The sequence below is a fragment of the Microcaecilia unicolor genome, chromosome 10 (assembly GCF_901765095.1).
Source record: "Microcaecilia unicolor chromosome 10, aMicUni1.1, whole genome shotgun sequence".
NCBI classification, from domain to species: domain Eukaryota; kingdom Metazoa; phylum Chordata; class Amphibia; order Gymnophiona; family Siphonopidae; genus Microcaecilia; species Microcaecilia unicolor.
This window is the reverse complement of record NC_044040.1, coordinates 22,345,597-22,361,075: the sequence shown is the minus strand read 5'-3', so window position 1 is coordinate 22,361,075 and position 15,479 is coordinate 22,345,597. Positions and strand designations below refer to the sequence as shown.

General features: G+C 47.4%; 1 protein-coding gene across 2 annotated transcripts in view; it reads left to right on the top strand.

Moving 5' to 3' along the window:
• Window positions 1–15,479, top strand: part of DRD4 (dopamine receptor D4) — a 63,760-nt gene that overhangs the window by 28,420 nt on the left and 19,861 nt on the right. For both annotated transcript variants that reach the window (XM_030216382.1, XM_030216383.1), the window contains one exon: window positions 7,324–7,607. In XM_030216382.1, coding sequence (XP_030072242.1) covers window positions 7,324–7,607 — 284 coding nt within the window. The remainder of the gene's footprint in view (window positions 1–7,323; window positions 7,608–15,479) is intronic.

Genomic DNA, 15,479 nt, shown 5'->3' with positions numbered 1-15,479 from the left:
AATTCAATAGCTTCCCAGGCAGATTTATGTACTGGCAAATCAGCAGCTGACAGAAAGAAATGTCTGTGGGTGGGTTGCCTTCAGAGGACTGTATGTCTGTTCTCCCCACCCCCTGTGCATTGCCATCCAGTCAACAGAGAGTTTACCTGCAGTTTCTTCTTCTGTGGGTTTTCCTCTGTGGTCAGAACCCCATGGGGATCAGTTTGTAGAAGTTTTAAGATCTATTTGTATTATGTTGGGAGCCTAAACACTTCCACCGAAGGGTTAATCCTGCCCTTCAGAGGTAAAACACAGTCAACATGGATTTAGTGAAGGGAAATTGTGCCTCACCAATCTACTACATTTCTTTGAAGGGGTGAACAAACCAGGGGTGTAGCCAGACAACAGATTCTGGGTGGGCCTAGGCAAGAAGTGTGTGGGCACCAACACCACCACCACCACCACCACCAAAAAAATCTCACAGCTGGCAAGAAAACGCTTCTTTCCACCTTGGCTTAACATGAAAGGGAAGTCTTCAGCTGACAGAGCTTGGGATCTCCACCAGCTACCACTAAACGTATGCTACTGTTGGGTGGGCCTGAACCCTAAGTGGGTGGGCCCTGGCCCACCCAGGCCCACCTGTGGCTACGCCCAAACATGTGGATAAAGGTGAGCCGGTTGATATTGTGTATCTGGATTTTCAGAAGGCGTTTGATAAAGTACCTCATGAAAGACTCCAGAGGAAATTAGAGAGTCATGGGATAGGAGGTAGTGTTCTATTGTGGATTAAAAACTGGTTAAAAGATAGAAAACAGAGAGTAGGGTTAAATGGTCAGTATTCTCAATGGAAAAGGGTAGTTAGTGGGGTTCCCCAGGGGTCTGTGTTGGCACCGTTGCTTTTTAACATATAAGTGACCTAGAGATGGGAGTAACTAGTGAGGTAATTAAATTTGCTGATGACACAAAGTTATTCAAAGTTGTTAAATCGCAGGAGGATTGTGAAAAATTACAAGTGGACCTTACGAGACTGGGCGTCTAAATGGCAGATGACGTTTAATGTGAGCAAGTGCAAAGTGATGCATGTGGGAAAGAGGAACCCGAATTACAGCTACGTCATGCAAGGTTCCACGTTAGGAGTCACCGACCAAGAAAGGGATCTAGGTATCGTCGTTGATGATACAGTACGTTGAAACCTTCTGCTCAGTGTGCTGCTGCGGCTAAGAAAGCAAATAGAATGTTAGGTATTATTAGGAAAGGAATGGAAAACAAAAATGAGGATGTTATAATGCCTTTGTATCGCTCCATGGTGCAACCGCACCTCGAATATTGTGTTCAATTCTGGTCGCAGCATCTCAAAAAAGATATAGTGGAATTAGAAAAGGTGCAGAGAAGGGCGACGAAAATGATAAAGGGGATGGGACAACTTCCCTATGAGGAAAGGCTAAAGCGGCTAGGGCTCTTCAGCTTGGAGAAAAGGCGGCTGATCCTTTCATCACAACACGTTACTAGTCTGCTCCCAACCACCCTGATCACCCCTGACATCACAATCCCAATATCAATAATCTAAAAATCCTAGGAGTAACATTAGACAACCACCTAACTTTGGAAACTCATGCAAAAGCCACGACGAAGAAGATGTTCAACATGATGTGGGTACTGAAAAGAGTAAAACCATTCCTCCCACAGAAATCTTTCCGCAACCTTAGTACAATCCACAGTACTCACCCATGCCGACTACTGCAACAGCATCTTCATCGGTTGCAAAGCCCAAATCATGAAAAAACTCCAAACCGCCCAAAACACAGCAGCCAGACTCATCTTTGGCAAATCACGATTTGAAAGTGCAACACCACTTCGTGAAAAACTTCACTGGCTCCCTATCAAGGAATGCATAAACTTCAAAGCCCACACAATGATCCACAAGATCCTCCATGGCGAATCTCCAAGCTACATGACCAAGCTGATCGATCTTCCAGCCAGGAACAGGTCCAAATCTTCTCGTACATATCTCAATCTTCATCTTCCCAATTGCAAAGGCCTCAAATACAAAACCTACTATGCATCCAACTTCTCCGTTATAGGCAGCCAACTCTGGAACGCAATACCTCGACATATCCAAAAAACCAATGAACACCTACCCTTCCGAAAGCTGCTGAAAGCTTACCTCTTCAAACAAGCTTACCCAAACAACCCAACTTAATTCCCGAACTTAATACACAACACTAGCGCTACTCATACTCCAATCCTCTCCCCCACATCTCTCCCTGCTGCCCTACTCGAACTTAATACACAACACTAGTGCTACTCATACTCCAATCTTCTCCCCCACATCTCACCCTGCTGCCCTACTCTTTACACCTGGATCATCTCTTGATTCTTTGTACCATACTTTGTGTTATCTCTGTAATACTTCGTACCATATCTTGTAAGCTGCACTGAACCTGCTGTCGAGCGGGGTATAAATACCATAAATAAATAAATAAAATAAATATGATAGAGGTCTATAAAATAATGAGTGGAGTTGAACGGGTAGATGTGAAGCGTCTGTTTACGCTTTCCAAAAATACTAGGACTAGGGGGCATGCAATGAAGCTACAATGTAGTAAATTTAAAACGAATCAGAGAAAAGCTTTCTCTCTGGAATTCGTTGACAGAGAATGTGGTAAAGGCGGTTAGCTTAGCAGAGTTTTAAAAAGGTTTGGATGGCTTCCTAAAGGAAAAGTCCATAGACCGTTATTAAATGGCCTTGGAAAATCCACTATCTCTGGGATAAGCAGTATAAAATGTTTTGTACTTTTTGGGGATCTTGCCCAGTATTTGTGACCTGGATTGGCCACTGTTGGAAACAGGATGCTGGGCTTTGGTCTTTCCCAGTATGGCAATACTAATGTACATGGATGTAAAATGAGACAGAGTGAGATGAGAAAAAAAGAGGGTCAAAAGAGGTAGCCATATTGTAGCTGGAGCAGGAAGATCAAGCAGGGACTGGGTGTGCATGGACTAAGGATTCCATCAACAAAGTCCTCAGGTTTATTTATTTATTTAGATTTTGCTCACACCTTTTTCAGTAGTAGCTCAAGGTACTCTGGATATTTCTCTGTCCCAGGAGGGCTCACAATCTAAGTTTATACCTGAGGCAATGGAGGGTTAAGTGACTTGCCCAGAGTCACAAGGAGCAGCAGTGGCATTTGAACCGGCCAGTGGCGTACCAAGGGGGGGGGCGGTGGGGGCGGTCCACCCAGGGTGCACGCTGCTGGGGGTGGGGGTGCCGTGCGCCGGTCAGCGTCATTCGTTTCCATGCTCCCTCTGCCCTGGAACAGGAAGTAACCTGCTCCGGGGCAGAGGGAGCATGGAAACGAACGACGCTGACCGGAGCGCAGCATCCCCCCCCCCCCCAACGGCATGCACCCGGGGGGTTCTTTCGCTGGGGTGGGGGATGTGCTTTTGCGGGGGGGAGGGCGCACTGCACCGGGGGGGGGGGCAGGGCGCATCGACGATCCGCCCCGGGTGTCAGCCCCTCTAGAAACGCCACTGGAACCGGCCACCTCTGGATTGCAAGACCGGTGCATCTCTAACCACTAGGCCACTCCTTCACTTTGTGTTGCAGCCTGTGCCAGTGGTGAGTCAGTAACGATGGACACTGGAAGATGATGTCAACAATGGCATCCATGCCAAGTTAGAGTAGAGAGATGTGTACCATTTGGTTAATCAACCCCCTTCTGGGATGGTTGCAATGGTTCTGCCTGCCCTTATATTAGCCAGATAACCTGACGGCGTATGGTAGATTTGCTAAGAGAAGTGATGCGTGTCAAAGGCTCAGCCTATGGGCCTAACTAGTGAATGCTGAGTTTATGTCTAGTGTGAAGTGAGTGTGAAAGACAGAAGTTTACCCACTCCTCTTCTTGCCATTGGATGAAGGAGTGGAGCAGCAGCTTGACCCTCCTAGTCTAACCATTAAGCAAGATAAGCAAGTGATTAGGGTGCCAAGGAAAGGGGTGGGCCACAGAGTTCCCCCCCCTAGCTATCATGCCCCCCCCTTAACTCTTTCACTGCCATCTGCATTATCCAACATGAATTTCAGTGTTTTTCTTATCATATATATGTATGGTTTTGTTTCGTACAATAATGATATTTCTCAGCACTTATTGAGTCTTAATGTCTTGTGTAACCTGGTCACCCTTCCAGGACCCAGCCAGGGCTGACCCAGCTTAGCTTCCTTCCAAGTACCACGTGGGTGGAAAGCTTTACTCCACGGTCCGGCACTCATTCAACACTCTCAGGTTCCAGCCCTCTTTGTAAATGATCATCACCCTCTGTTCTCCTCCTAACAGGTTTCATTGACAAACACACAGCAACTCCAGTGCTTCTCATAATTAAGAATTCTATTTGGCTTAAGCTTTAGTCACACAATTCCTAACCTTCATTGTGCACTTGGCCCTTTAACACAGTCCAGAATACCTCTCCAAGAGGTCCTTAATGTGTGCTCAGTCTCTTAGGACACTGCTCCCACTACTTAGCCAATTATCAGTTGCAACAGCTTTGTAACATCACAGCATTTCATCACAGACCCTGCTTGAACTCTTCAGCAACCTGCCAGGATTATTAGCTGCATAGCATCAAGACACTTAGCCAATTATCAGCTCCAACAGCCTTATAACATCAGGGCATTTAGTACCTTCCTGGTTTTGAGAGGCTCCTCCTGGCCCTCCTTCCTTGAGACCTTCTCTCCCAGGCACCAGGCATACCCCATCAAGCAGTAAACATTAGGCATCTGGCTTCCCCTCCTTTTCCCCTCCACTGGGAGAAAGGAATTTATGAGGTGATCAATAATCCTCCCCACCTCTTTAGGCCCTGCCCCCTTGGTTCCAGTTAGGTCTCAGTCTAGAACTCTCCTTCTCTACCTTTTCCTCCCCCACTTTGATAGCTCCACCTGGTGGCCTCCATAGGGAAAAGCTGATCCTATGACATGAGCGCCCTCTAGCTATCCCTTCAGGGTATAACCCAGATATTCCCTTGGAGCTCCCTCTACTGGCTCTATCATGGCATTTTCCCAGCTTCTTGTAGAAGAGCGCCCTCTAGCTGTCCCTTCAGGGTATAACCCAGATATTCCCTTGGAGCTCCCTCTACTGGCTCTATCATGGCATTTTCCCAGTTTCTTGTAGAAGAGTGCCCTCTGGCAGCTTCCTTGGGGTAGGGCAAACCTGTGTTTATCACACTTGTCAGTAAAGCAACGGCAGAGCCAAGGGGCACCATTGTTGGGTTGCACTTAGGGAATCAGTTGGCCTTAATCTGGCACTGTGAAGGAACAACGATAGAGAAGCCTCACCCAGGAGCTGGACTCCTGGAGGATGTACAGTATTGTGTGTCAGATAATTCCTAGAGAAGAGAGACTGACCCCCCCCCCCCCCCCCCCCCCCGATATCTAGTGCTATTTAACCGGTCAGAACAACTGCTTAATTTGCTATCCTCCAATATTCAGCTGGGGATAACCGTCTGTCCCCCGCTGAATATCACTGGTTGCAGCTAGCTGATTTTTAAAGACCACATTTGGCTGTGTGAAAACACAGAATATCTTTGGCTGGTTTCAAGATAGCCAGCTAAGTCTAAATATTGACTTAACTGGTTATCTTGAAACCATCCCAAAATAAATGGATATTCAGTGCTGGACACTAGAATCAGCCCGGCATTGAATTCCTGGGCTGAGCGCTGACCGCTGGAGTTATCCGGTCTAACGCCCGTGGTCTGAAAATTGGCCTATAATTCAGAGGGGACTAGGTTTGCCCTGGTCCTGAGGAACTCTTTCCCCAAAGGACTGATTATTACTGAAAGGGATCACAGACACAGATAAAGGAAGAGTGTGGGGTATTACAGTGTTTGTTTAATGTTGCACAACCTCAGGACAAACTATTCTCAAACAGCACACTCTTCGCAATTACTGCGCAGTCTTTCAAAAGAGCGCACACTGATGGCGCACGAAAACCCACAAAACTTTGCTTTTTCTGCTTATTTTTGTTGGCCAATGACATGGGATATATCGTTGGCATTTCCTGTGTCATTTCAAAGAAATGTACGTCCCTAGCAAAACAGTCCAAAAAGATACTTTTAAGGTGCAAAAAAGGAACCTTTCCAGGCTTCTTAACCCTCTCCTGGAGACACTCCTATCCAATCGAGTTTTCAGGATTACCACAATGAATATGCATGAGATAGATTTGCATATGACATTTCACAAATATATGCATTTACCTCATACATATTTATTGTGGTAATGCTAGACTGTCAAAGCTGATAATGATATGGGGTTTGTGTCACAAGACTGATGAGGCTAGACTTAAGGATCTGAACATTTATTGTATTTAGTGTTATTCTTGGTTATTTTACTATTGTTATGCTGTAAACAAAATTGTAAGTTTTATGTTAGACTGTTCCTGCTGTACACTGCCTTGAGTGAATCTCTTCACAAAGGCGGTTAATAAATTCAAATTAATGAATAAATAAAATAAATAATAATCTGATTTTCGAAGTGTGCCTCCAGGAGAGGGTTGAGAAGCACTGTCCTAGGATAGGACAGGAGAGGAAGGACTGGATTAGGGCATCATGGCTGGTGAATGTATAAGTCCACCATCCATGGATAATCAGACACTATACCAGGGGTGTAGCCAGACAACTGATTTTGGGTGGGCCTTGACAAGAAGTGGGTGGGCACCAAGTGTTCTCCCCTCCATCACCACCACCAAAAAAATATCTCAGCTGGCAGGAAAATGCTACTTTCCACCTTGGCACTCTGCAGCAGGCATGCGCTGAAAACTGAGAATGCGTGGGTGCCGGTATCGTGGAGAGTCTCATTTTTGTTACCATCAGGGGAAGACTTCAGCTGGCGGTGCTTGGGATCCCCACCAGCTACCGCTAAACCTGTGTTACTGTTGGGTGGGCCTGAGCCCTAAGTGGGTAGGCCCTGGCCCACCCAGGCCCACCTGTTGCACTATACAGACAGCGCTGGGCCAAAACTCTAACTGGCACAACACCATCTGTATACTGAAGGGGTGGAAAGAATGTGCAGGTGGCGGAAGAGCCAAGAAATTATCCAGACAGTGGTGATTTTCAGCTGCTCTCCAGACAAGCTACCCAGCAGGTCTAAACTCAACATGTGGCAGTGACCATATAATTTGTACATTCAACACTGAACACATTAAATTAAACACCAGTGCTTGCCTTTAAATTAAAACAATTGCCACTATTTGGGGGGTTACAGGGCCCACTGAGACGCAGTAAATATTTTTGATGTCCCAGAATTCTTCATGGCTTGGCCTACACTGACATCATTTCCTGTGTTCTGCTTCTTGCCAGATGTTCATGACAGGCAGCCAGAGGGGGATGATACCATGGCCAATGACACTCAGAACCAGACTCAGGACACAGCTACAGGTGGCAGCGGCACCAGCTATAACTACTTAGCCCTCTTCTTCGGCATCTCTCTCATCGTCATCATCATCCTAGGCAACATCCTGGTGTGCCTAAGTGTACTGACTGAACGTGCCCTCAAAACTGCCACCAACTATTTCATTGTCAGTCTGGCTGTGGCTGACTTGTTGCTGGCAGTGCTGGTGCTACCACTCTACGTGTACTCTGAGGTAAGGCTGCAACATTTGAAGGGGAACGGAGACCAGGGAAGCAGCATGGCAGTGGTAGGGGGCAAGAGAAGAAAGGGTGTAGAGAGAGGAGGAGTGGGGATGGGAGGGCAGAGAGAAAGAGAAGATGGAGAGAAGGGGAGAAGTTGAAGATGTCAAATGGAGAAGAAGCAGGGGCATAGCCAGATGGCCAATTGTGGGTGGGCCTGAGCCTAAGGTGGGTGGCCATGGAATGCATCTTCCCCCCCCCCCCCCCCCCCCCCGTTTGCTCCTCTCTCCACCCCTCCCTGCCCACAAACCCCAAATATTAAATACTTGAGCTGGCGGGGATTCCCAAACCCTGCCAACTGAACATTTCCTCCTCCTCCTCAAGCAGCCAGCACTCTTCCAAATGGCAGCCAGCAGCACTTGCTTCAAATTGATGCTGCTGCTGGCAAGCCGTGCATGCTCAGTGCTTTTGCTTGTGCGAAAACTGAGCATGTGCAGAAGGGCCAGTCTTAGCCTCAGTTCAAGGCAAGTGCTGCTGGCCAACATTTGGAAGAGTGGGGACTGCCCAAGGACAGAAAATCTTCAGCTGGCAAGGTTTGGGGATCCCCACCAGCCACAGCAAGAGTGTCACAATTTTGGGTGGGCCTGAGTCCAAAGTGGGTGGGCCCCAGCCCACCCAGGCCCACCTGTGGCTACGCCACTGGAGAAGAGACAAAATGAAAGGGAGAAGCAACATCAGCATGAAGACGTGAGGAAGAGAGACAGGGAGGGGACAAAAAGAGGGAATAAGAATATGGGGTAAGGCAAGGGAGGGAGGGAGGAAAAGTAGCAAGGCCCCGACTTACTACTACTACTACTACTATTTAACATTTCTAAAGCGCTACTAGGGTTACGCAGCGCTGTACAATTCAACATAGAAGGACAGTCCCTGCTCAAAGAGCTTACAATCTAAAGGACAAATGTACAGTTACAGTTAGTCAAGTAGGGGTCATCAAATTGGGGCAGTCTAGATTTCCTGAAAGGTATAGAGGTTAGGTGCCGAAAGCAACATTGAAGAGGTGGGCTTGGCGTAAGGGCTCAGGAAGTTTATTCCAAGCTTAGGGTGAGGCGAGGCAGAATGGGCGGAGCCTGGAGTTGGCAGTGGTGGAGAAGGGTACTGAGAAGAGGGATTTGTCCTGTGAGCGGAGGTTTCGGGCGGGAACGTAAGGAGAGATGAGGGTAGAGAGGTAATGAGGGGCTGCATACTCCTCCCAATGCTTCATCATCTTCACAAGAGTCTGGACCCATAGGAGGAGGAGGAGGGACCAACGGTGGTGGTCCTGTAGGAATAGGTGGAGGCCATCTGGATAGAAAAGGTGGCAGCGGGATGTACCAAAGCAATCCCTAATTAGGGTGGGAAGTTGCCACTCCCAGAGACAGAACAACCGTTAAAAAGGAAGCATCCGAATAGCGAAAGCACACCAGTTCCGCCCAAGAGGTAGACAGCAACCTCGTGGAATGAGCTTGCAACACCATCGGCGGGACGCAAACTTAGATCTCAGTATGTGTACTTTGGAAGAACAATGGGAGAGGGGAGATACTTTCATGACTACAAATGCACAGGAGGCAGACGCTGTCAATTGAAAGGAAGTTCTGGAACAAGGCGGTGTAAGATGAAGGTGAAAGAGAACAGGCTCAGGAGTAATTTAAGAAGACACTTCATAGAATATGTGGTAGGTGCATGGAATTGCCTTCTAGTGGAGGTGGTGGAGGCAGACTCTGTGTGAACTCAAGAAAGCATGGACCAAGCACAGAGAATCTGTAAAGGAGAGGAAGGGATAGTAGAGAGTAAAGGTTGGCATGTATGGGCAGACTGGATAGGACATGTGGTCTTTACTTCCATCATTTTCTATGTTTCTGTGGGTTTAAATTTGACCGTTGTGAAATCAGATAAAGTGAAGGATAAACTGGTGGACCCTCCTTACAGGTTTAAGTGACGGTAGTGGGAGGTGGGGCTGGAGGTTGGGAGGTGGGGATAGTGCTGGGCAGACTTATACGGTCTGTGCCAGAGCCTGTGGTTGGGAGGCGGGGCTGGTGGTTGGGAGGCGGGGATAGTGCTGGGCAGACTTATACGGTCTGTGTCCTGAAGAGCATAGGTACAAATCAAAGTAGGGTATACACAAAAAGCAGCAAATATGAGTTATCTTGTTGGGCAGACTGGATGGACCGTGTAGGTCTTTTTCTGCCGTCATCTACTATGTTACTATGTTACTTAGAGATGGAGGCAAGCAGGCAGGAGGAAGAGAGACGTCTTCTGAAAGTCCAGTTATGATGCCTCATTTGCCTGCTCAGATTAGTGGCAGTACAACAAAACAGTGGGTAAAAAACCAGGAGTTCCAGAGTGAAGATGAACCAAACTTTATTAATCAGTATATTGACTCGACACAACGCTGTGTTTTGGCCAAAGGGCCTACATCAGGAGTCTTAAAGAAGACATTTGTTCTGAAGCGTGAGCCAGATCTCTCGCAAGAGCGTCTGGGCTGTGCAGTCCAAGAAACAGCCCAGACGCTCATGCGAGAGATCTGGCTCACGCTTCAGAACAAAGGTCTTTTTAAAGACTCCTGATGTAGGCCCTTTGGCCAAAACACAGCGTTGTGTCGAGTCAATATACTGATTAATAAAGTTTGGTTCATCTTCACTCTGGAACTCCTGGTTTTTTACCCACTGTTTTGTTGTATTGTAACTATCCGTGGGATTTCGTTGAGTTCTCTCTACAGATTAGTGGCAGTGCATTTTTCGCTTTTTTCTGTGCACAGTTTTCTGGAACATTAACTGTTCATGTTAAGTTTTAGAATTGGCCGTTCTTAGGGTAAATTATGTCGAGGATAATTGATATTGTACCGTTTTTGGGGGGCAGTGTTTTTTTTTCTCAGGAAACATTTTTGGAGTTGTTTTCTATTGCTCTTTTTTTCCCGGTTTTTAATCTAAAACCAATAATAGTTTTTAGCCCATTTAACGCTTTGTTAAAAAGTCTCTCTGGGCCGTTAAGGTTTCAGTTTTTATGAACAGAGTGCAGAGTCTTGACACGATGTTTTCTCAACTGAGTAATTAAGCAAATTTAGTTCTTTTTTTTTAATATATATTTGTAAATATTAGTGCCTTCTTTCTAGAAATTACCCTTAAATCTGTTTTTATGCCATACCTTTGGAAGGATTTTGAGGTGCTAATGGAACCCTATAGCACAGCAAATGTAATATACTTTCATCCTATTTTATACCTTCCTGTCTCAGTTATAATATTTGTGGAATATTATATCTTTTTTTTTTACATTTGTACCCTGCGCTTTCCCACTCATGGCAGGCTCAATGCAGCTTACATGGGGCAATGGAGGGTTAAGTGACTTGCCCAGAGTCACAAGGAGCTGCCTGTGCCTGAAGTGGGAATTGAACCCAGTTCCCCAGGACCAAAGTCCACCACGCTAACCACTAGGCCACTCCTCATGTAATTGTTTTTTTGTATTTTTTTTATTTTGTGTATGATTATTAAGCAAGATTATGATATAGGACAAACAGTAGTCTTTGTATGGAGAATATATAGTTGTTATAGTTGTAAGATATAAATATAGATGCAATCCACAGTACACTAACCACCAAAAGTTAGCAGAGGGTTCACAAAAGTGCAGTCCAGGATACTCACAATCTTAATATTTATTAAAACTCCCAGACCCAACAATATGGGGTGGGACAAATCTCTCATCTTTCCCTCGTCCCCTCAGCAGCATCAAAAAAGAAAGCAATCTGGCTCCAGCTGGCCTTGGACCTGTTCCCTTTGCTTTGTCCTGCCTCCTCTGACACAACGGTCTTGTGTCCACACAGGCGGGACACAGCAGAAGAAACACTTAAGAGGCCAGCCAGAGGCAAGATGCTTCTTTTTTGATGCTGCTGAGGGGAGGAGGGAAAGATGAGAGAAATATTGAACCAGGCGAGGGGGTAGTGCTGGTGGCGAGCAGGCGGGGGTGCTGTGGCGGCAGCAGTGGGCAAGTAGGGGGGTGGTGGCAGAGGGCAGGTGGCAGGGGGGTGCATTGTTTGCCCCGGACCCAGCTTTGTCTCTCTGTAGCCCTGCCTTTTCCATACTCCTTTCTCCAAACTTACCCCATGTTTCTCTGCCCCTCATCCAACACCTCCTACCTGTTGTCAAGCTGTGGACAAAAAAGCCCAGTGCTGCCAGTTCAAGACTGGTATCTCACAGTGATCTTGTGCGAAAACCAGTGCAAGGCCTTTGAGCAGATTCACACTGACAGGCCCTGCTCCTCTGCAAGGCTTTTTGTTAAGAAGGAAACCCATGCAGGGGAGTGGGAGGGAGGATCCCTGATTGGACTCAGAGGCCCCTTACCAGCAATTTTGCAGTGAAGAAAGACAGTAGGGCAGTGGCGTAGCCACAGGTGGGCTTGGGTGGGCCAGGGCCCGCCCAACAGTAGCACATGTTTAGTGGTAACTGGTGGGAATCCCAAGCTCCGCCAGCTGAAGATTTCCCCCTGATGGTAACAAAAACGCTACTCTCCATGACACTGGCACCTGCGCACGCTCAGTTTTCAGTGCATTCCTGTTGCCAAGGTGGAAAGAAGCGTTTTCCCACCAGCTAAAATTTATTTTTTTTTTGGAGGCGGGGAGAACACTTGGTGCCCACCCAATTCTTGCCTAGGCCCACCCAAAATCTGTTATCTGGCTACGCCCCTGCAGTAGGGACCTATTGCGTCTGGGCCTTGCTGCCCCCTGTGTTTTGTAAGTGGAATTTACAGGAGTGACATAAGTGTTTCACAAGTTGGTTCTTGAGTACCCCCTTGCCAGTCAGGTTTTCAGGATATCTGCAATGAATATGCATGAAAGAGATTTGCATACAGTGCAGTTAGGGTTCCCATATTTGCTCCCCTAAAAAAGAGGACACATGCCCTGCCCCGCCATACCTCGCTCCTTGTCACATACCGCCCCACCCCTTTCACACCCCCCTCCCCGCCACACACCCCTAAGGGTGTCTTATCCTCCCCTCCCCTTACTGTACTGCCCTGGTGGTCTAGTGACCTCTTTGGGGCAAGAACGAGCCCCCTCTTTTCTGCCCGGAGCGCCTGCATACTGCTTCTTGCTGACTCCGGTCCCAGTGCCGATTCAAAATGGCCACCAAGAGTGACTCTTAGCAGCCATTTTGAATCAGCGCCGGGACCGGAGTCAGCAAGAAGCAGTATGCAGGCGCTCCAGGCAGGAAAGAGGGGGCTATTTCCTGCCCCGGAGGTCACTAGACCACCAGGGGAGTAAAGTAAGGAGAGGGGAGGATAGGACACTACTAGGGCTCGCCCGTCCACCCGCTAGCCTGCATGTTTGTCCCGAAATCCGGACAAACGGGCAGGCTGGCAAAACCTGCCCGGTTGCCCGGCCATGTCCTCAAAAAGAGGACATGTCCGGGTAAAACCGGACATATGGTAACCCTAAGTGGAGGCAGTATGGGCAAATCAATCTCATGCAAAATTAACTGTGGATATCCTGAAAACCTGGCAAGGAGGTACTCCAGGACCGACTTGGGAAACACTGGGCTAACCTAATGCATTTCAAGAGCAGCTTTCAGCAGCTGACACTCTCTTCCTCAGGTTCCACACAGCTCTCCTAAGCTTGTCAAGATGTGAGTGGCCTCCCCTCATGCAGGTTCCATCTCCTTTGCCCTCACAATAAACCAAATACTGGTCTTACTGGGTTATGATGGGTTTTTTTTGTTTGTTTGTTTGCTGGTTGGAGAAAAAAACCTTAAGCACAGCTAATGCTGCTATGCTAAAGAACCAAAACAAACCCTGTAGGTATTTGTTGTTAGTTTCTGGACTGGATTCTCTTAAGCAGCGTTGCAGGAGTGAAAAGGAAAGCTGATGAATTCATTCTGCAGAAGCCAGCAGTGATTGGGTTAACTTCTATGTGCTGCAAAGAATCCTGGGAAGCCTTTTGGAATGGAAAGACCATAGTAGTAGAGAGCTTAGTGAACAAGAATAAAGATTCCCATGGGGATGGGATGGGATGGGGGCACTGGGAAACAAGCAACACCTCCTCCTTCCCCCCCCCCCCCCCCCCAGCAGCTTTCTGAATTAAGAAGACAGCAGTGTCAGCAGGTTAGGAAAGAAATGTGCTGAGGTACAGAGGATGAAAGGGGAAAAACAGGCATCAAGCCAGAAAAATCCAAAGTAAACCAGCATAAATTCTACACAGAGATAGAGAGGTTTGTGGAGAGTTGTTTTTTTTTTTTTTAATCCCAATAGAAAGGACCAGAACAAACCATTGTTTTGCAGACAGCTCCCTATTTCTAGTACCCCTAGAGAACTTGGGTATCTTTGCCAAAGGCAGACTAAAATGATTGGGAAACTTCCTAACCAGAGGCTGAGACCCTTCATACCTATGTAAAGTGCTTAGTGCAGATATCAACTGAAAAAGTAAATATTGGGTATTTCAACCAGTGACCAGGCTGCAGTCCATTTTATAAGTGGGACAGTGCTTCAAATAGGAGGATATATAGTTAAGCTCTGGAGCTTGATCCCAGAGGATGTAGTAACAGCAATTAGCATATCTGGGTTTAAAAAAGGATTGGACAAGTTCCTGGAGGAAAAGTCCATAGTCTGTTATTGAGATGAACATGGGGGAAGCCACTGCTTGCACTGGGATTGGTAGCATGGAATGTTGGTACTAATTGGGTTTCTTCCAGGTACTTGTGACTTGAATTGGCCACTGTTGGAAGCAGGATACTGGGTTAGATGGACCATTGGTCAGACCAGGTGTGGCTATTCTTATGTTCTTAACCAAGAAGGAATGGATCCTAAGGAGCTTAGCCGAGATTGGGTGGCAGAGCTGGTGGTGGGAGGCGGGGCTGGTGGTTGGGAGGCGGGGATAGTGCTGGGCAGACTTATACGGTCTGTGCCAGAGCCGGTGGTGGGGGGCGGGATAGTGCTGGGCAGACTTATACGGTCTGTGCCAGAGCCGGTGGGGGGGGGGGGGGCGGGGATAGTGCTGGGCAGATTTATACGGTCTGTGCCAGAGCCGGTGGTGGGAGGCGGGGCTGGTGGTTGGGAGGCGGGGATAGTGCTGGGCAGCCTTTTAAGGTCTGTGCCAGAACAGGTGGTGGGAGGCGGGGCTGGTGGTTGGGAGGCGGGGATAGTGCTGGGCAGACTTATACAGTCTGTGCCAGAGCCAGTGGTAGGAGGCGGGGCTGGTGGTTGGGAGGCGGGGATAGTGCTGGACAGACTTATACGGTCTGTGCCCTGAAGAGGACAGGTACAAATCAAAGTAGGGTATACACAAAAAGTAGCACATATGAGTTTATCTTGTTGGGCAGACTGGATGGACCATGCAGGTCTTTTTCTGCCGTCATTTACTATGTTACTATTTGACTTCAGGCAGAATGGTTTTCTCTCCTTTTTTCCCTCTTTTAATAGACCTGGGTCTGCATTTATTTTCAAGTACTAATATCCTGGCCAGGCTGCTGTTTCCTGACATTTATTTTTTGTATTTGTATTTGTCTTGTACCTAACCTGACATTTTGTTTTCTGTAATGCATATGTTATGCTAAAACCCAGTAGCTGCTCAGTAAGGTTGTGCTTTGCTCTTGTTGCCTGCAGATAGGTGGTTACTGCTATTATTATTATTATTTGTAGCATTTGTATCCCACATTTTCCCTCCAATTTGCAGGCTCAATGTGGCTTACATTTGCCGTAATGGCGGTTGCCATTTCCGGGTAACAGAATTACAAATGGTAATGTGTTAAGTTGCATATATACATGGTAACATACATGTAAAGGGTATGATACATACCTGTAGCAGTTGTTCTCCGAGGACAGCAGGCTGATTGTTCTCACGACTGGGGTTGACGTCCGCGGCAGCCCCC